Source organism: Watersipora subatra, chromosome 7, assembly GCF_963576615.1.
Source record: "Watersipora subatra chromosome 7, tzWatSuba1.1, whole genome shotgun sequence".
Lineage (NCBI taxonomy): Eukaryota > Metazoa > Bryozoa > Gymnolaemata > Cheilostomatida > Watersiporidae > Watersipora > Watersipora subatra.
Genome location: NC_088714.1, coordinates 17,159,135 through 17,180,793, shown reverse-complemented (window position 1 = coordinate 17,180,793; position 21,659 = coordinate 17,159,135). Strand labels below are relative to the sequence as shown.

The window sequence follows — 21,659 nt, the reverse complement described above, 5'->3', positions numbered from 1 at the left end:
GTCAAACAAGAAGAGCATGCATTAGATAGAAACTCGAAGAATTGTTGTTGACCAATTTGTAAACTAAATTTGACGATCAAGCTTGATAAGACAGGAGTTGTCTTATTTTAAATAAAAATGAAGAAACGCTTTTAACACCCAAGGTCAGGGTTATCAATACCGTTAGCAAAATCATATCGTGATTGTGGGAGCCCTCCGATCCGTTCTTGTGATATCGACGCTGTATATATGATTTTGGTTTTTCTTGAAACCCCGCGCGAGGTTCTGCCTCCTCTATGCAGAGATAATAAATTTACAAAAAAATGAACGCGGAATTAGCGCTATGGAGCAAAAGATCTAGAGTGGAATACACGCGTGTTTTGGAAGAGCAAAGAGTTAAAAAAGTGGACATCATTAGAAATGAATTTGCTGAAAATCGGTAAATGGCGTTCGTAATTCTTTCTTGATGTCAAACTAATTACGCCGATATAATTATATGCGTAATCGTGGTATATATGATGAAGAGAGCTGTAGAATTATAAAATGTTTCAAAAATTGAAAATAAAACATTAATTTATATTAATCTAATTGTCTTAAACATTTTTTTTGTAAATCAAGCTCTAAAAAGCGTTTATCAAAAGTTGTAGTTTTGTAAATGTTGTTGTGTTGGTGATTGATAGAACTGGATTATCCTATCAATTACTCGACAACGTATTTGGGAATGGCCCAGTTTATTAACGAACGCAGATGGTCTGCTTTAAGTAGTTATTGCTAATAGCACCTAGATAAGGTCTGATCTTGATTATTGACTGTTTTAATCAATTTATCTTGTTGATTAATGTAAATAAGATCTTACAGTTGACCTTTCCAAATGCTGCGAATTAGAAAGTTCTACATTTTTAAAGGAAAAGCAATTTTTAAGATAAAGAATGTCAAAGGGTTTTCCATAACCCTATGTTTATTTTAAGAACAAGAAACAGATATAATAGTTATACCTTTCGACTAAACTATAAGAATAGAAAGTAAATGTCTGAGAATTAAAATATAGTCACCGTCTTGTACTCTCAGTAATCAACTCTTCGGCTCATTCTGCTGACACGTCTGTCTGCCATGATGAAGCTGTATTGAAAGAGTGACGATTATATGTGAATATTCGTCCTTCTATATTGATTCAGAATTTGCCTTAGTGTCCAAGAGTGAAATTATCTTTCAGGTTTTTGATTGTGAGTCTTGTAGTTTTAGGGGTTTCTATGGCGCCTTACAGTGCCTTCGGATTCCGTATTCTCAACTCGAGTTGTGTAACTCGAGTTGCATTTACAAACTCGAGTTTGTAAAAGTAAGGTGCAATATATTGGTATTACGGTAGCATAACCGTAGATCTGGTTATATTAACAATGGTACATCAATAGGTTAATGGTACATAAATCAAATGGTACATAAATGGTTAGCTAATAGCAATTAAACTATGTAGGGGAGACCGGGGTAGGTTGATCATTGGGGCGGGTTGATCATTGGATTTCTTGCAGCAGGTATAATGTTTATCTCATCAATTATCTTATCAGTATAGTGGAAAACCTTTAAGAAAAAGGTAAAGGTTAACTCAGCAGATGAAGACATGAGGTAAAAAAATTAAAGCCTTTCTGTTTTTACACCTTTTGATCTCATATTTGATGCTGACTGGGTATCCAATACTGGACACAATATTCATTTTTGAACATTCATACGCTACAATTTATTTTAGCAAGATGCATGTTCTAACATGCCAAAATAGTGCATACCTAGTTTCAATGCAGGTTTTGTAAATTATGAAAATTTTACAAATGACACACTGGGGCAGGTTGATCATTTGCATTTTAGGACAGGTTGAGCAGTGATCAACCTGCCCTGTGGTATTTTATTTTTCATGAACAATTATAATGTTACCATTAGGTAGCCCATGATAGACTGATATGGTCATAAAGATAACTGCTCTACTAGCCATGTATATCTGCATGCAAAAGATGATTGTATCAAGACAATTTAACCACCAGATAAGAGTCCTATGATAAAACCGACGAATTAGGCAAAAAAATTTCTGTTCTCAGTAACACTGAAGGCCATATTACCTGAAATAAGATTAACTAATTGTTGTTATAAGACTTGTTTGTAATCTTATAGTATGCAGTCGGTAGTCTAGCATTTAGAAACAGCCTTGTCACTTATTTGTTGATGTCCAGTTTTGAACCTCTTTTTTCACACAGCTGTTTGTTAGTGTTGCTTGTCTGTCCTTTTGTTAGACAATCATATGTTAATGACTCTTCACATGTTATGGTGATACTCATTTACTTAGTCTCTCCTCTACCTGTGTGGTGACAATAAAGTATGCTTAGCTATAAAATAGTCCTCAAACTCTATCATTAATTATGCACTTGGTCATTATGTCAATTCTCTTGATTCTCGATAATCGCTCATCTCATGTTAGCATTCAGACGATCTCAAAGGCTAAAGAGAATGGAACAGTAATGCTCACAATACCACTCTATACAAGCCATCAACTCCAACACCTAGACGTTTCGATATATGGACCGGTCAAAGCATACTATAACCAAGCAGCTGATGATTGGATGCGCAATAACCATGGCCAAACCATACAGATTTTCAATGTTAGTGAGTTCATCAAGGATGCTGCCATAAACGCCATGACCCCTCGGAATATTCTGTCAGGGTTTCAAACCACAGGAATAGACCTTTTAAATTCTGGTATCTTTAAGTAGCCTGATTTCGTAGCTGCCGAAATCATGGACAGACCTGAGCCGGGTTATGTATATATAACAACAGGTAGATGTCACAAATATGATACGCCTTTCGCCTCAACATCCAATTTTTTGAATTCTAATCTCAACATCTACTTCAGAAGTTCAGGCTACCCCTCTGTGGGCATAGAGATATCGACCGGTGATGACCAGAGCGATAAATATGTTTCTCCCTCGAATCTATTTCCAGCGGCCAAAGCTGGGCCCCCAAAAATGGGAGCGTAACAGAGGTCGAACACCCTCACTGACTGACACCCTAATGAAGCTACAGCTGGAGGCAGAGGCAGCACAAAGGGCTTGACCAACCAGTTGCTCAGCTGGGAAAAATAAAGTGAAGAGAAGCAAAAAATCAAAAGCTCCCGAGTCATCAGATACAGAACCAGAAATAGAGTCTCGTAACCTAACAGATGAGGAGGAAGCTGATGTCATCCCAAAATTCAATGTAAGAGTTGGCGACTATGTGTTGGTCAAGATATACGGTAAAACACGAAACCGATATAAGAAGTATTTATCGGTAGTGGCTATGATAGAAAGTGATGGAGATCTGTTCGTAACCTTCTTGAAAAAAGTAACCGTCAGCAAAAATTCTACAACGGAAGAAGATTGGGTTGTTGGCTCTGAAGTTATGAGAGTTCTCCCAGAACCAATTGTAGGTCATCGTTTTGTGAAATTCCCTGAGGATGTTGATGCCGACTAATCTATCCATAAATGACAGTCATTGTTTTGTTACACATACGTATTGCATGGACATGCAAAACCGTTTTAGTTTATCTGCTTACTAACTTGTGAAGAACAGGAGTACTGATTCATTAACAAACATTGAAAGTTTTCAACTCTCTCGCATCCCGATATTTTATGTTCACTTTTACCAATAATTACATAGATGTTGCATAAATGCTTTTATTAGTTGGAAATTCTACTTGTTACATGGAAAGAACAGTTTAATTCTGCTAATTCCTCACTTTTCTGAAAACCACAAGGTAGGTACTTCTTGGTGACTTTTTAGTTCAATTATTTTACATTCAGCTTTTTTTCGTTACTGAGTGAGTAGCCCTGGCTTGATTGGCTACTAACTTTTTATGTTATTGTGTATTCTCATGAAAATGTGCAGTTACATGACTAAGATTCACTAAAATGCACCAAAAACATAAATTTGGTTGTGTTTCAAAAACGCTCAAATTCAAGTTTAGCTCAACCTGCCCCATGTATGATCAACCTGCCCCACACTAATGCTCAACCCACCCCATGTGTGATCAACCTGCCCCGTTTTTTTCAGACCACTGTTTTCATCATGGTTTGGTATCAGTTGATTCTTAACATCGATGACTTCAGTGGTAGCTAGTCACATATACTCTGCATCTTTTCCCCAATTTTGAAGTCGTTTGATCTATTGGGTGAAAACTTATGAGACTTTGTCAAAACAGCGCTCAACCTACCCCGGTCTCCCCTATGTATGTACTGTAAAACTAGAGCTACTGGCGAATTAGAGTGTCCCGAGTTTGCAACTCGAGTTGTACAACCCGAGTTATACAACTCGAGTTCATCAAAACCCAAACCGAGTTCTTTCAACAGCAACTTGAGTTCAACAACTCTGCTTGAGAACATGGAACGCGAAGCACTGTAAGGCGCCATACTAAACAACTCATCATTTCATTTTCTCTAGCTATATTTTTTATATAGAGTTTTTTTGGTGCATCATTAAACGTCGTTGACATAATTTCTATGTTTGTTCATTTTCGGTGTTCATTCAGGTTCTTGTCAGGTTCTAGAAATATAACGCTTTTTTTTCATTTGAAAAAGAAGTGGCCCAGCCCCCACATTGATTGTTTTTTAGTTTGCTTTTTACATTCTACAATTGTTTTTGTCTCTTTATATTTATATACAGTCAAACATGGATAACTCGAACTTCAAGGGACCGAGCAAAAGTGTTCGAATTATCAGAGCATTCAAGTTATCAGAACACTGTCACAAGTCCATATATTTACTTATTTATTAGTAGATACATGTACATATACAAACTATAATATAAATCAAAAGCACAAATGGCTTGTTTCAAATTAAATGCTTCTAATGTAAAGTTTAAAACGTTTTCATGAAAAAGTATAGAGATTTTTCTATCACTTGAGATTGGTTTGTTGTTTGAGGTGATGTTATTGCCAGGACGTTTTTCAGATTGACATTGGCAAAACTTGATCGTTGTTGAAATGCTCAAAAGAAAAGACTTTTTGTTTTTGGGGTTTTACCCACGATCAATTTTGCCGTTTTTTCTTGAAGTTTATGCAGATTACCTTACTTTACCTGGGATTCGTTAAGAGCAACACTCCGAGGAAGTTCAATTAGAAGTTTTACGAGGTTTTACGGTACATTCTATATCACTCACGCTTCTTTAATAGATACTTATTGAATGTACACACGTATTCTGTGTTTAGGTCAAACGATGAATAGTTTTTTGTAGCTCAGACAACGTATACGTTTAATTACAACATTTTTTAAGACGTTTTGAACATTCAACATTCCGACGTTGATTCAACACGGAATCAACGTCGGAAAACTATTCATCACGGGCTAGCCGAGTCACGCACTCAAGGATTTTCGCCACGCACATACAAAACAACATGCTGTTTTTGTTTTGTATGTGCGTGGCGAAAATTCTTGCGCGCGTGACCCGGCTAGCCCGTGCTATTCATCGTATCGCAGTATAAATCAAATTTCACCAAACTTTTAGAAAAGTCGTTGACAAAAATATTTTGCCGATGGTGGTAATAACGACGCTTATGAATTACGAAAAGATGAAGTTTACCTCTATGGCTTTGAATAAAGTGATTTTCTAAAGCGAAAACAACCGTTTCGGTAGCTGTTGGGCAAAAAAACAGTTCGAATTAACAGTGTTGAGTTCGAGTTATCTATAGCAATTTATCATTACGTGGGAACGGACCAAAGGAAATGTTCGAATTAATCATGTGTTCGAGCTATCCGTGGACGAGTTATCCATGTTTGACTGTAAATAAATATGCGTAAATATCGTCAGTATATATAATTTAAATATTTGTATATATATTTAGACTATTATTATTTATCAATTATTATCAATTAAATTTATATAATATGCGCAAATGCAGTACAGTAAATGAGACACCCCAATTACTCACTTTGCTTTTTTTTTACAAACTCGGGTTAGTTTTGCATAACACAACTCGAGTTCATCAAAAACCCAGGCCGAGTTCTTTGAACAGCAACTCGAGTTCAGCAACTCAAGTTGAGAACACGGAACGCGAGGCACTGTAAGGCGCCATAAGTTTCTGACTACTTCTTGTTGTTTTCCGTCAGCGGAGATTTCAACACGTGTAATCTCTAATCATAATCCCAGGTCTGGTGTAGATTGGTACCAAATGCTAATCTTGATATCGCACGGCTCAAGTTGTTATAGTCAGGGCTATTACTACAATCTTTTGGTGATTATCTGAGATTTCTTTATGCCAAGTTCTCAATGTCGTAATAGTACAATGGGTAGGTTGAATCTTGAAGTTGGCTTGTAATGGTGATCATCTCATCTCCGAAATTTGTAGACGCGATCTTGATGAGGATCTGTTATGAAAATTGCAATAGGGATGTAACTTGTTATTCTCTTTATGTCTATCTGTACATGGCTGATATCAGATATAACATTGGTTGAAAAAAAACATCAAATTTTAGCTTGGCTGCATGCTTCATCAACAAATTTTACGAATCACTTTGTGGAGCGATATCAAATAATAATCACTTATAGTCTTTTGGGAAACCTTGTCAGACAAATAACATGGAATCCAACTCTAATGATAAAGTAAAAAGACAAATTTGGAGATGTGTCTTATTTAGGATTACATATAGGATTTAGTCCTATTATCTCCCTAATGACATTAACCATCAAAAGGAGAAGGGCACAATAGGTCCTCACACATTCTTATGCTACTCACTATAGGTTAACAGATAATAACCTTTCGTAATAGATAGGGTCGAAAATCTAATAAACTGTGCTACTATTTCACAAGAAGTAGTGGCACAGCTAGTTAGACTTTCTACTATAGCTGTTAGTCTATTAGTCATCTGTAAACCGAGATTAAGTAGCATAAGAATATACGTGGGTACCTGTTGTGCCCTTTCCTATTGGTGTTTAATGTCATTAGAGTGAAGGTAGGACTAGATCCTTAAACACATCTCAATCTTCATCTTCTTACTTTATCATTAGAGCTGGATTCCCTGCCTATATGCCCAAATAGGTTTCCCATGCTATCTCATGTCTAAAGTGTATGCTGAGCAGCTGTCATAGCTTAGCCGCAGTCACTTCCGCAGTTCAAATGCTAAATACTGCATCACTACTGCTAGAATGCTGTTGCCTGGGTACTTAGTAGGTTATCTGATCTTATTATAGCTAGTAAGGGACAACCGATATGTTTACCGATCTTGGAATTTTTTGGCTGACAGGGCAGTAACTTTTGGATGACCCTGAGGGGAATATGGGAAATTGTCTATTTATTCTGTATATGTTAAAAAGCATCAGAGTTAGTGAGAACTGTTTTATCATTGTAAGAGAAAACTCATCAACATGCTTTATGTCGACAGCTATTATGTTTATGATTAATACAAACTTTTACAAATTATTCACTAAAGTTCAGTGAACGGAACAGGTTGCACTGTATTAGTGTTCTTTCATATCATTCCGTCAGTTTTAAATCATTTTTTCTAACTGTGTAATTTTGCTGGTGTTGAATTGCAGATTTATATTTTTTGCTGATGATTACTTAGGCTGAGGTTATCCAAGAAGATAAGCCGGACACCTTTTGTTCGCGTTAAAAAAATTGAGCCTATATCATCATCTGACAACTATGTTAGGACAGCACAGACAGGTAGAATATTTTTCCCTTTCAAGACTCCTGTTGAAACGCAAGAGACACCCTTAAGGTATGTTGTCACATAACATTTTCTATTTGTTTTTTTTTATATAGCTGTAGAGTTTTAAATATTGTACATGAAAATGCTCAGGCATCTCAAATTCTTCAAGTTTATAAAGATAGCTACATCAATTTATAATGGACAAATATTTTTTATCGCTCTGCGACTGAGGATTTTATCTCATTAGCTCCTTTTTTTAAGGAACTTTCCAACAGCGTATAATTGTTAAATCTATACAAAAGCAAAATGCTGCTAGATTCCCATCAATGGATTCCATATTTTTTGCATAATGTACTTATCTTAAAGAGATCACTTGGGTTGACTATATATTGTTTTTGTGCTAGTACAATTCTGGCTGTACTGCCATAGTGTAATCAATTTTATGGAGTTTATCAGCCTGTAGTTGTCCCAAGTTCTTCGCTATGACAGGGAATTTGACCGTTGACAAGCTTCAATTTTATGTTTTAAAGTTCTAAACACTATGAAAGCTTGTTAGAACGCATTACCTTGACATCTTCCAAATCGTAAACCAACAATTCTTTTTTAGGAGGCTGTTGCGCTACACCGGTACCTGTAGTTAAATTTAAGGCGGAAGTGTTTAATCATTTTATATTCAGCCAGGGTCAGTGTTTTTGCATTTCATTTGAGATGCCATTGCTATATGACAAAACACCGCAAATCCATTCGGCTTCATTTGATGAGGCACCGACAAAAACATCTATAGCCAGATCTTGTGTTTATCAATCTTATCAACTAAGATAAAATAAATCATTGCTGGTTTTTTACTTATGTAAGGAATGGCTACTTACGATGAGTAAATGTTATGTCCTGCTTGTAGAAACCTGCCAAACGTGGAGCCGCTGCCGTCTATGTTCTCATGGGTGGCTATAAATAAGAACTACTCTGTTGACGATGAGACAGAGCTCAAAAACATACCTTATGTCGACGGTGATGACCACGATGATACATTCATTGAAGAATTTGTTAAAAATTATGACGGTGAGCTACTTTATTCTTTATTATTTAAGTAGAAGCTCTAGTGTGCAGAACAGGGCTCGTAGCTAGGCCCAATCAGCATGCATATTCCTCCTGAACAGTTTCAGTTATTGTGAAGTGCCTTTGAAGATCTGTGTACACTGTACACAAGCCAATAATTCGGCAGATTTGACCAGAATCTTGATTAGCCGAGAGATTTAAAACAACATATTTTTGGTTGACCTAAAATGTTATAAGATTGGCTAAACTGCTGTTTGAACTTGATCAATGTGGAGCCGATTGAGCATCATTCTATTTTCTTGTTCATAAAAAGCTTGAGTGTGTTAATAGCCAATGAGAATGATCAATGTATTTGTGTGCTTAATATCAATTGGCTGTCTAGATCAGTTACTGTGATCATTCCGAAGATGATTGGCAACCATGAAACTTGGCTAAAAGCTAAATACAGATTATAAGCTATAGTATATGCAGCTTCAGTTAGCAATTTGGTAAATTTTCGTATTAGTTGTTTTTATACAATATATTCTAGTAGACTGCCTGCAGTAGGAATATATGATGCAGTCAAATCTCTACACGGAAAGTTAATTAGTTATGCTGACTGATATTTGCTTCCTTTGGGTGAACTGTCATCTGCTGGAACAAATCATCCAATAGGAATGCATTTTCCTCAGTCCAAAACATACTTATGGATAAATCATCCAATAGGAATGCAGTTTCCTCAGTCCAAAACATACTTATGGATACTTCAGATAGTTACATTAGCCTTACAACAAATAAATTTTTATAAAACTGTACAAAACTTCATATATAAACTAAATTATATTACATTATATGTGACAAAAACTAATTTAAACGAGTAAAGTAATAATAAAAAGGTTTCTTGTTGTTTCGTTGTAGAGACATGTAAATAAAAGTGTAGGTTAGGCAATGCGCAGGTTTAAAATAGAGGTGCTGATAGAGACACATGATGTAACAGACACTAACTTAGACATGGTAAAGTCTAAACTAACTTACTTTATATATTTTTTATCTTTATATTAGTTTAAGTTTTATTTAATGTTTGCATCCACTTTCCATCATTTATAAAGCTGCGATGCTTTGAGAAGTTTTGAAAGTTGGTGTGTTGGAAATGCTTCAGATGTGGAGTCAATCATTTGCTCTAATATATGTTGTTGACTTGAAGACTACGACTTACAAACTGTTGGGCTCCTCAGGAATGTTGATATTAAATTGTAACATTGTCTGGTTCTTTACTATGTTCATTCTCAAGTTCTAGCTAAATCACGGGGTCTTTGTTTTCAATATACGGTAAGTATCAATGCATTCAGTATGTTAACTTAGTGTATCGATAGGATTTTTGCTCTTTAGTTTGGCTAATTTTTATAGCATCTATCACACTTTGAATTTTTGAAAAATTTCTAATTATTTTCACATAATAAAAATTGGAAGTTTTAGTCAAAATTGTCCTTTAACTTTAGTTACTATGCAACTCGTGCAGGCATCATTGGAAAGGTTGCTATGTCATGTAGCAGAAGGCAGCATTGTGGTGCCTTAACCTTTGTGTCTCCCTAAATCTCAATAGTTTGGTCAGTAAAGCCTGGTTTCCATATGACAGCACAATGATCGTGCGCTGCGTAATGATCGTGCGCAACGCATTGCGTCGGATGCGATGCAGTGTTTCCATAGCGCGCGCGTAGGCGTCATGCTTTTAGGAAAATGTGGGGTTTTCCAGCTAAACGTTTTCGCTTTCGTCATTTCCGATTTACTCTTTCGTATGGGAGACAGAATTCTTCGCGATATAAACATCATGGTGACACGCAGGCGGAGGCTTCTACTTTTGCTGTACCTCAGGAGAAGGATGCGCCGTAAAATCAACGCACTCAGAAGAATGCCCAGGAAACATGCATTTTGGATACGTGGTTCACTCAAAAAAAGGAAACAGCTTGGCCAGTACCATACTCTTTTTAAAGAGTTGAAGGAAGGAGATCGGGAAACCTTTTTCAGGTGAGTTGCGTGCGTCAGTACGTGTGTGTGTTTTCTTCTTTTTCATACACGCACGTGATAATAATGATAACGGTAATAATAACATTATTAATGCTGACGTACATACATACTCTAGTATCAGTTAAAAATCTGCGATGTGTTTATTGTTGCTTATCATCGTTGCTCAATTTGAAGATATATGAGGATGACACCTGAGCGATTTGACCACCTGCTCAGCTGTGTCTCACCATATATGAAAGCAAGATTCTGCCGGAGTCGTGAAGTTATCTCCCACGAGGAACGCTTAGCAATTACACTTCGATACCTTGCAACTGGTAAGCTGGAACATGATGCCTTTGATGTATTTGTATTTTATATTTATGTATTTTACTGCTGCCTAACAGACTACAATCGACAAATCTCGGCCATTCATTGTTATACACTTAAAAACATGCTTATCCTGTCTTATTCAATTAATTGTGTTAAAGATAATTGATTACGTTTAGGGCAATGGTATTTGTTGTTGCAGGAGATTCTCAGCAGTCTCAAAGCTTCAACTTCAGAGTTGGACGCGCAACAATTTGCAAGATCGTTCGTGAAGTCTGTCAGGCTCTGTGGGACTCTTTGAAAGATCGCTATCTAAAGGAACCACAGAGCAGAGAGGACTTTACACTGATTGGAGACAAATTCACTTCTGAATGGAATATGCCAAACGTTATAGGAGCATTGGATGGGAAACATGTGGCTATTGAATGTCCTAGTGGAGGTGGCTCATTATATTACAACTATAAACATTTTCATTCCACTGTTCTTATGGCTGTCTGTGATGCCGATTATCGCTTCTTAAGTGTGAGCATCGGTAGTTATGGCAGCGAGAATGATGCTGGAATTTTTAAACACTCATCATTTATACGAAAGTTTGACCATGGAGTACATGATCTTCCTCCACCCACACAGCATGGTCAGTTCTCTATCCCATACTATTTGGTTGGAGATGAAATATTTCCACTTACCAATTGGCTCATGAAGCCATGGCCAGGCAAAAATCTGAGCCAAGAGCAACAAGTGTTTAATTATAGACTCTCAAGAAGTAGAAGAACGATAGAGAATACATTTGGAATACTGTGTGCACGATGGCGTATATTCCGCCGGCCAATCCGTGCAAAATTGGATTTGGTAGACCTGATTGTCCAGGCTTGTGTTTGCCTCCATAACTACCTGATGCTCACCGATAATGCTAGCTACAAGCCAACAGGCTTTGTTGATAGCTACAGCGATACGGGCGACTTGATCGAAGGCGATTGGAGAAAAGAAGTAACAGAGGGTGGTGGTGCCTTAGGCAGACTCAGACCACGACCCCTCAATCATACATATACTGCAAAGGAGATCAGGGAATGCCTCACAAGATATGTCAACTCGCCAGAAGCAGCACTTCCATGGCAAGTACAGCTTGTCACAAGCACTGGGAAGCGGCAACATGGTGATACTGTGCAATGAGTTCACATTTCTTGTTCACTTAATTCAATCTGTGTGTCAAGTTATTTTTTATTCTATGTTTTTGAACTGTCATGTGACACTATATTATGATGTAAAACAAGTTGAAACAATACACCACAATGAATTCATCACAATACATGAAGTCACCACAATCAGACTAACTCTATTAGGATGTATATACATATTTATATATATGTGTGTGTGTATATATATATAAGCGTGTGTGTATATACATATGTGTATATATATATGTATAATAGATATATGTATATATAGATATATGTATATATAGATATATGTATATATAGATATATGTATATATAGATATATGTATATATATATAGATATATGTACATATATATATATATATATTTATACATATATATATATATTTATACATATATATATATATATTTATACATATATATGTACATATATATTTATATGTATAAATATATATATGTATAAATATATATATATAATTATATGTACATACATACATATCTACACATATGTATATTATCACACATAAACATTATATAGAAGCTCTAATATTATATATGCTTCTAAAGCATTTGCATGAACTGGCTAGTTTCTCCACTCCACTGCTGCTGCTCTTGCTGTTGGTACGCAGGCTCCGCAAACTCAGCGTCATCCAAAATCCTCATGATGTCGAGTTGTGCTCGGCTTTTCACCCGTCCTTTGAGACGTCGAAGCTTTGGCACAATGCTCATAGCAAATAGTTTATCCTCATCTTCCTCTTCTGGTTTTTCAAGAGCTTTCAGGATTTGTTTATCGATCTACAACAATGAACCTCAAATAATACATAAGAAACATAAATAAATAATAAACATATAAAATAAATAAGAAACATAGATGAATGAGTACAATTTAGCAGTAACAGATATTTCAATATGGACTACCTCATCTGCCTCACTCTCCAACTTGCTAGCCTTCGACCATGGTCGTTTTCTAGAAGAGGTATATTTAGGTTTAGCAACTGGACCAGATGACGGAACAGTTGATGGAGCTGATGGTGAAACAGGTGATGGAGCTGGAGATGGAGCAGATGATGGACCGGGTGATGGAGCAGATGATGGAACGGGTGATGAAGCAGAGGATGGGTCAGGGGATAGAATAGGTGGAGCAGATGACTCAGATTGCGCCGATGTCACAACTCCTCTTTGTTTGATGTGCGTGAAGAGCCATCGATATTGCTCATATTCAGAGTCTTCACATATAATGTCTTTTAGTCCAGACCCAGAAGGCCCTGCTCTTGCTCTGACATATCTATGGAAAAGAAAATAGTAACAAGTGACCACAACCATACTTCAAATACATATACTTTTATTTTACTACATTCACTAACTCACTTAGCTGATTCACTTCCCTACCGTACGTGAACGCATTATTTATTATTAGTATTACCAAATAATAATACATATACATAAGTGAAAATGAAACTAATTATTTTGGATCATTGTCACGCTTTTTTCGCATCGATTTTGTTGTCAACAATTCCTAGTAATCACCCAGCATGCCCTGTGCTAGTGTCAACATGTTAGAGTTCATGTCATCATCTTTCACTACGAAATTTTATTAATTTTTTTGGTCTCACCTTCCAATCCTCGTTCGGAACGAACGATAGCATTTCTGGCACATTGCCACCGATGATTTCATTCTCTCTGCCACCTGATTCCACGCATTTAATTTAAGTCTCTGGTTTCGAAAGCACTGGCTAGATTTATCATATATAGCCGGATATTCTTGAATTATTGAGAGCAGTTCAGATGTATTCATTACTGCCCCGCTTTCCTCTCCAATGTCTACGTTTTCCTTCTCCATTTTTACTGCTGCGTATTCCACTACGCTGATTTCTCGAAACCAATATTTCGAGACCGTTTGCATTGTGGGATAGGTTGAAAAGGTCGCGCGGTGTATTGTGGGATATCTCATCGCACGCACCCATCGCAAGGATCCATTCTGTTGGATCTTTGCGATCAGCGTACGCACGTCGCGCGACCGTCGCGCGTTGACGTTTCCATATCACAACTGGCCTACGCACGACGTCGTGCGCCTTGTTGCGAGCCTTGCGATGGCATATGGAAACCAGGCTTAATAAACAGGGAATCCAGCAGCATCGTGTCCTAGTCAGGGTCTATTGTTGAAGAAGTGTGACATGACCATTCTGGTTTGAGTGCAAACTAAACCTAGATTTACTTCCCTCGGACTTTTAAATGCTGCCAACTGGGCATTCCTTACTTATGGTGACATAATTCTTCATATAAGGGTATATAGCGACAATATGTTCGTTTTTATAGTTTTAGTGCGGCTTACAAAAATAAATTTTGCGTCATATTTTTTATTATATTTAAATATACTTGATAAAAACAACTAACAATGGATAGAAGTAAACATTGCTGCCTTGTGAAAGATTGCAATAATAATATTATATGGCTCAAAGTTTAAACAGTTATATCTTCCTAAGAAATTTAATGTTGATAACAAAGCGCTCGTTAATATACTTATAATTAGACATATTCTGGACTATCCTAAGTTGATCTTAAGGTTTTAAAAGGACAGCCTTTGAAATAGACTGAAAGCATCTTACCTACTGCCCTAGTAATCAGCAAGCCTAAAAAGTTCGCTCACATTACAATGATGATGATATTTTAGGTGTGTCATCGGCATTTTTCACTGCTTGCCCTCTAAGTCTGCTGGGTAATTGATCATTGTTTTATTAGAAAATTGCTCTAGCTTGCTATAATGTTGTCTGTTCTGTACTGTTTTTATAACATCTTAGGCCTTGCGATTGCTAAATCTCCACCGACCCGTTTTCAACGCCAATCTCCATTTCATCAAGAGCTTGCTTGAGTCAACTTTGAATAGAGACTTGATTTTAGCTAATAAACTGTGTCTTTTTAAGAATTCTACAACTCAAGTTTGTCTAACTTCGGTTACAACAGATCAATTCAAACACTTATGGAATACTCAATTAAAATGCATATAGATTATCTTATTTTTATTCTGTAAATCTCATAAATTATATGAATTTTATTTGCTACCTAATTGTTTACTTTGTGATGTATTGTTATGATGAAAGCCTCAGGTTTTTCAGTTTTGAATATTTTGTTGAGAGGATAGAGGCCAGAGATCACTAATTATATACATTAGACTAAGATGTAAATTTACATATTGGGTGACCTGTTATCATCTGCCTATGACCGTCAACCTTTACAATGACATTAATATGCTAACTTGTATTTATTTCTCTTACCAGGAAGGGTCCATGACGCTGCCAAGGAGATCGATGATGCCGCTCTCATAAAGATTATAGATAACCTAACTAAACAGTAAGTGACCTTTACCTTCTTCCGTCTATTAAGTTGAATGTATATTTAGAGGGTGGAGGGGTATCGGGAGCAACCTAAGGACATTAAAACTTGCAGGTTTCTATGGCTATGCAGGTATGTTAGTCTTTATTAAGTTTCCTCTACCTAAGCAAGAGCATTCATGTCAATATAACTAAATATTGGAAATAAAGATTAAAGATGTAGTTGCGTCAAAAATGAAATTAGGACCCATAAAAGGCTAAAACATCAGCTACAATTTGATGCCATTTTTGTCTTTGTAGACCAACCCTGTCCAGAGATATATGCGTTTGAATGAGGCCCTCTTTTAAAAAGCTCACGTTCCAGCGGGTGCCAATTTCGTGACGTAACGAGTTTGTTTTCTGAAACGAAACCACGAGCGATAAATATGAGGTCGCTTCGTTAGCCAATCACGAGCGCGAAATTTTTATATAGGCCGTAATAAATGTTATCACTCGTAAAACGGGTTGTCTGTGATCTCGAAGATTCTCATTCGATAGAGAATTCTCACCGTTACTGGTTCAGCGCTTTTCACCAATTACTACATACAAGTTATAGTTTTAAAATGGCTTCATGTTCGAGCTACTGCGACTCAGAGTTATCTGAGCAACCTTTAGTCAAAGATAGGAGCAGGCAGCCTATGGTGAAAGCTGACAGGCGTCAGCAGCGTTTTGCTGTAGAGAAAGACAGAATGGAGGTAAATTAACTTAGTCTTCTATACCTAAGTAAATGTAATTTTTATAGTCATAAATACATATACTAATTAATAAAATGATAATTCTTTGCTATCTCCAATCATCGTTTCATAGCTCATCTGCCGTTTTACCTAGCTTTAATTTTTTTTTCGAATCTTTGGTAAATTAGAGTCATGATTACAAATTATTTTCACTCGTAGGAAGTGGGTAAAATCGATTGATCGTTGCTCATCATTAACTACCAAAAACAAAGCTTCGAATTGCTGGTTTTGTATTTATATATTTTACATACCTATATTTTTGTTAAACGTTTACTCATATCGTGATTTTAGATTAGCAATCTAATTGACTCCCAAATTGAAACCTTACCGTAAATACACCTTAGAACGACATCAATGAATGCGTGTAATCATTACGTTTGTTTTATTGATTACAGGATGTTTACGTGGCACCACCAGTTCAGCAGTGGTGCAAGTGTGAGAATTGCCATGCGTGGAGTAAAAAAGAAATGAACATATGCTGCACAAATCACGACATGTGGCATTCCATTCCGCAAACTGGTATCAAATGCGTTACCGAAGCTGACGAAATAAAAGATCTAATAAAGCCAGGTCCATTGAGAGTGGCTTATTATAACTACTGCCACTACCATGGTAAGCTTATGAGGTTTGTAGCTGCTATTTTTACTGCTTACTTCAAGTAAGTTATCAAGATACTGTAAAAGTATGATATTTTGTTAGTGCCCAAGTATCCAGATGCGGAGAGCCTGGTACCATCTGAAAGACTGCGACATCTACAACATGGTGTGTAGGCAGAGGAGATTATGCGCGTATAGATCTCTGGTATTCTGGACATATCCAACAGGACTTAGGAGGGGAGAGCGACGACCACTACCAGCCTGCGTGTATAACATGGTGCGAGCTGCATACCCTGGCACTGAAGATGAGGATGAATACGCAGATATGGCGCATACAGAATTCTAATTTACTGCAGTGGAGTGATTTTTATATACTTTATTTTACAAATATACTATAAAGATATAATTTCTATTTAATATAAATTAATATATTTATACACTTAAACTTTGTAGGCAATGTATAATATATACAAAAATAAAAAAGTAAAAGACAATGAATGCAAACGGCGAACAGCAAAATAAATGTAGCAAATAGAGTTGAACTACGAACAGAGAAAATTCACAGGAATACAGTCAGACAATGGAAAAAATGTGGCTTGACAAACTTCTCGTCTCCTGTCTGCTTCCTCTACCTCATCAACGAACCTGCAGCTATAATCATCAACAAAAGATAAATGACAAAAAAAATTAAACACTTCATTGTCTTGCCACATCTGCCAAAGTATTGTCTGGCAGACTGGCTTATGAATTATAATCAGCAGTATGATTAGCTATTACTGAGAGATTCTCAGTAATAGCTAAATATTATATATATAAAATATTTATATTGTAAGATTGAAATATTGTAAATATTTAAAATTTAGAAATATTTAAAAAATCAATCATTTTTACAGTTAATAAATAGTAAAAAATTTAACAGCAGCTAGCAACTACAAAATATCTAGCAGAGTTCTACAGTTTGATTTGCGGCAATTAAGTGAAACACTCGAATGTAAAATAGCGTTGTTAGGCAGGCATGAGAAAGCAGCAAGCGTATGACAAGGCAAGCCTATGTTTAGCTTCTTCAGGAAGCACACACATACTGCAAGCAGGCTAAAATAAATATTGTTGTAAAGCCAGTGAGTACATATAATCGATGAAATAATACGCATTATCAAATACGAACTAGCAGTTACTATATTTCTTACCCCTCAAAGCTTTCTTCTGAAACCTCGTCTTCCGTCTCACTGTTATCTGAATCTGGCACCCATTCTTCTTCATCCAAGGCTTTACCCTAAAAGAAGCATAGAAAATGAAGAAAAGTGCTATGGCATTTTAGGAAACTCATCTAAGTCTTTAACGTAAAAGAAGCATGAGAAAAGGAAAAATTGCTATGACATTTTATCAAAGTATTTGTAACTTACCAGATCTTCCTCTCGTTCCTGCATCTCATCACTAGTATCACTCTCCATAATTAGAGAATAACGTTGTAACTGCTTAGATGTAGAAGGAATGGAGCTTGCTTCATCGACTACTGGCATTTTTCTTTTAGATGGAGGTGAGGCTGGAAGATCAGGCCTGTGAATAAATGTTTATAGACTATCAATATATATTGTAAAAAAGAATCCCGTCCGACCATATGAAACAAGTTAACTGTACTCACTGTTTAGCATCGGTCTGGGTTGAAATCGACCGATACTTAGGACGGTGAAGACATTTCCGTAGCTGTACCCCTTTGTCAACCTTAGAGGACTTTCCAGGTCCAAAGGACTCGGCAGGCTGAGGATTACGAACTGGTATTTTCGATCGTGAATGAGAAAAAAAGGTTGCTGTCCTAGGCACTGCAGGAACACTGTAATATATAGACAAGAATTTTTTTTCCGTAAAACACGAGTTGTTTTATATTTTCAAATTGGAAGCTCATAACATAACTTGTGAAATTCAAAGATTCCTAGTACTGTGCATTATCACATCTTACACCACTTACGCATCAGCAAGTAAGCCTCGCACCACTGCTCTGCGCTCTCTTGTAGGCAAAAGGGTAATTGGCTTCTGCTTCCTTGGGGTAGCAGCAGAATCAGCTTTAATGTGCAGGTTTCGTGTGGGAATTATATCCGAGTGCTTCTTTAACATGAGCCGGATATCTTCTCCTTGTTGGTACCTGTATTGGTGGTAGTTGCTGAAGCATTCCTCAGTAAAATGCCGGAAGCAAATTCTAGATATGGTTTTATATCGAAAATTTGCTACATGTTTCTTCACAAATGCTGTCCATTTGGCTCGCTGTACATCTGTTGATGTCCTTCCCCGAGGCCAAGCAAATAGATGTTTGGTCTCTTCGCAATTAGCTGCGGCACAGGAGAGAGCCCAATGTCGACTTGAAGACATTTCACTGCTACAACGAAACATTGAAGTGGTTATGCAGACTATTCTTAACAAATAGAAAAATATCACGATATTCAAGTGATTAACCTAATGTGACTTTGAAAAAAATGCTTAATATCCATAATATGGCCGAAATTTATGTTCGTACAAATACGTGGTGTGTCTACCTTATCTTAAAACTAAAAAGTTTAAAGATACGAAAAAGTGAAGTAAGTTGAATAACTACAGCTGTATAACCATGATTAATATTTCATACTTAAAGTATTTTCGTCAATTGAAATGGCAGATCGACTAGTAAACCAGTCGAATGAACTACAACAGCGTTCTGCAATTATGAACTAAAATAGTATGGCTAATGTTGTTTTAATTTATAGAGCAACAGATCAAAACAAATGAAAATACTAATTGACTTACTAACTAAATAATGATTTGCCTTTTCATTTTAGTTTTTGTCAAACACAACGAAAGTTGGAAATTGTGAGAAAAAGTTATTCATATAAATACGAAGGTGTGTCTATCTTATCTTAAAACGACAACGTTTAAAGATACGTAAAAGTGAACGAAGTTGAATAACTACAGTATAACCACGATTAATATTTCATACTTAAAGTATTTTCGTCAATTGAAATGACAGATTGACTAGTAAACCAGTCGAGCTAACTACAACAGCGTTCTGCAACTATGAACTAAAATAGTATGGCTAATGTTGTTTTAATTTATAGAGCAACAAATCAAAACAAATGAAAATACTATTCACTTACTAAATAATGATTTGCCTTTTCACTTTAGTCTCTGTCAAACACAACGAAAGTTGGAATTTATGAGCAAAAGTTATTCGTATTTTCGCAATACCGGTATATCGGTAGTAGCTTGATCAGCTAGTAGTTTCACGTTCGAGTAGCAATTGAGAACTGCGCTGACACAGAGACCGTAATCAACTTAGTTCGCTTGACCTAATTACTGTAGACCGGTAGAATTGGTAGTCGGTACCCAAATGTTTACACAACATTTGGAGAAAGTGAGTAGAACAAATTTTCAATTTTCTTTATTTGAGGCCTTTTAAAAATTCATAATAATGCATCTGTAGCAGGATTTAAAATTTTATTCTAGCCAACATGAGCAAATACAAAATAAGATATATGCCAATAGAGCCGCGTAAGGCTAGACTTTTATCGCAAATAGCCGATGTGAATACGAGAGATAGAGACAGGTTGCCAAACGCGTTACGTCATTTTTGGCGAGGCTGGGCACGTTTTTGTGGCCTGAGCGTTTTTACGGCGATCAGATTTTTTCGGTTTTAATCTTCAAATATCTTGGCAATGCGATTGCGTAACACAACAAACAACATATCAACTGATAGAGAAAAAAAAATGCTTTCTTTTAAGATCAACTTAAATTTTGACGCAACTACATCTTTAATACAACTTTGTTTTATAAGACCATCTTTCACATCTCTATATGAAGCTCAAGTCGAATGCAACTTCTAAACTGCTTCGAACAATTCATTTTCTATATAGATCTGCATTTTCTGTGTTTTAAACTTTCTTTCACTCTTTGGGCACTTCTGGATTCCATAAGCATACCCCAAAATCAGGGTTGGGAAAAACCATGGTTTTTATGAAAAAACCACGGTTTTTCGGTTTAAACAGGTTTTTTATGGTTTAAACCGGTTTTTAGGGTTTTTATAATTTTACCAATATTTTTGCAATTTTAAGTCTAATTAACATCACTTACTATAGCTGAATGATTGAGTATTGAACATACATATGTGGAATACACATATATGACACATACAATACATATATATATATATAACACACATATATGTGGAATCATCTGTTAAAGATGGTACTGTGAGAGTTGTTATGGGAAAAAAGAGAGAAAACAAGGAAATTTCAGAATTAGTCTTAAATCAAACATGATTGATGAAATACAGAGCAGAATTCTTATCACATAAAGTGAATATTTTACATACAGCTATATGTATAAGAAGGAATTTTAATCCAAGTGATTAGTCGTGTGGTAGTGTAGAGCAGATCGTAATGCAGATGCATTGCTAGTGTTTGGAGCAGTGGCAGACGACTCAACCTCTATCACCTGAATACTAGCATTACTGTCTAAATTGTTGTTGTCAGCTTGACATTTTGCTACGTGAGCTTTAAGCCTATCTGCGTGACCTCGCGTTATGACAGCACACCTATTACATTTTGCCTTAAAACCTTTGCCTTTTGCAGTTCGAGTGAAAAACTGCCAATTGGGATCTTGTTTGCGAGACATGTTGGAAATTTGAGGCACAACTTTAACTTTTCAAAACACAAAAAACTTGATAAACTGAATTCTAAATATCCAACTACTTTGGCTTGTGCCCAATAAATGAAATATTAGTTTGCCAACTTAAAGCTTTTGCCCAAAAGGATTT

At 36.2% G+C, this 21,659-nt stretch overlaps 4 protein-coding genes across 4 annotated transcripts in view; 2 read left to right on the top strand and 2 right to left on the bottom strand.

Moving 5' to 3' along the window:
- Positions 1 to 263: 263 nt before the first annotated feature.
- Positions 264 to 21,659, top strand: part of LOC137400265 (histone-lysine N-methyltransferase EZH2-like) — a 58,505-nt gene continuing 37,109 nt past the window's right edge. The window contains exons 1-4 of the mRNA XM_068086594.1: positions 264 to 418; positions 7,554 to 7,709; positions 8,539 to 8,699; positions 15,457 to 15,529. Coding sequence (XP_067942695.1) covers positions 303 to 418; positions 7,554 to 7,709; positions 8,539 to 8,699; positions 15,457 to 15,529 — 506 coding nt within the window. The 5' untranslated portion in view covers positions 264 to 302. The remainder of the gene's footprint in view (positions 419 to 7,553; positions 7,710 to 8,538; positions 8,700 to 15,456; positions 15,530 to 21,659) is intronic.
- LOC137399589 (transcription factor Adf-1-like) lies at positions 12,743 to 14,021 on the bottom strand. The gene is made up of 3 exons (XM_068085769.1): positions 13,795 to 14,021; positions 13,100 to 13,466; positions 12,743 to 12,976 (listed from the first exon to the last, which is right to left on the bottom strand). Exons 1-3 carry the CDS (start codon positions 14,019 to 14,021, stop codon positions 12,743 to 12,745), a joined length of 828 nt encoding a protein of 275 aa, XP_067941870.1.
- LOC137399283 (uncharacterized) lies at positions 16,081 to 17,166 on the top strand. Its single transcript, XM_068085319.1, has 3 exons — positions 16,081 to 16,244; positions 16,679 to 16,895; positions 16,983 to 17,166. The coding sequence occupies exons 1-3, from the start codon at positions 16,113 to 16,115 to the stop codon at positions 17,051 to 17,053; spliced, it is 420 nt and encodes a 139-aa protein (XP_067941420.1). The 5' UTR covers positions 16,081 to 16,112; the 3' UTR covers positions 17,054 to 17,166.
- On the bottom strand, positions 18,018 to 19,674 carry LOC137399281 (uncharacterized). Its single transcript, XM_068085317.1, has 4 exons — positions 19,659 to 19,674; positions 18,846 to 19,250; positions 18,283 to 18,436; positions 18,018 to 18,152 (listed from the first exon to the last, which is right to left on the bottom strand). The coding sequence occupies exons 2-4, from the start codon at positions 19,241 to 19,243 to the stop codon at positions 18,063 to 18,065; spliced, it is 642 nt and encodes a 213-aa protein (XP_067941418.1). The 5' UTR covers positions 19,244 to 19,250; positions 19,659 to 19,674; the 3' UTR covers positions 18,018 to 18,062.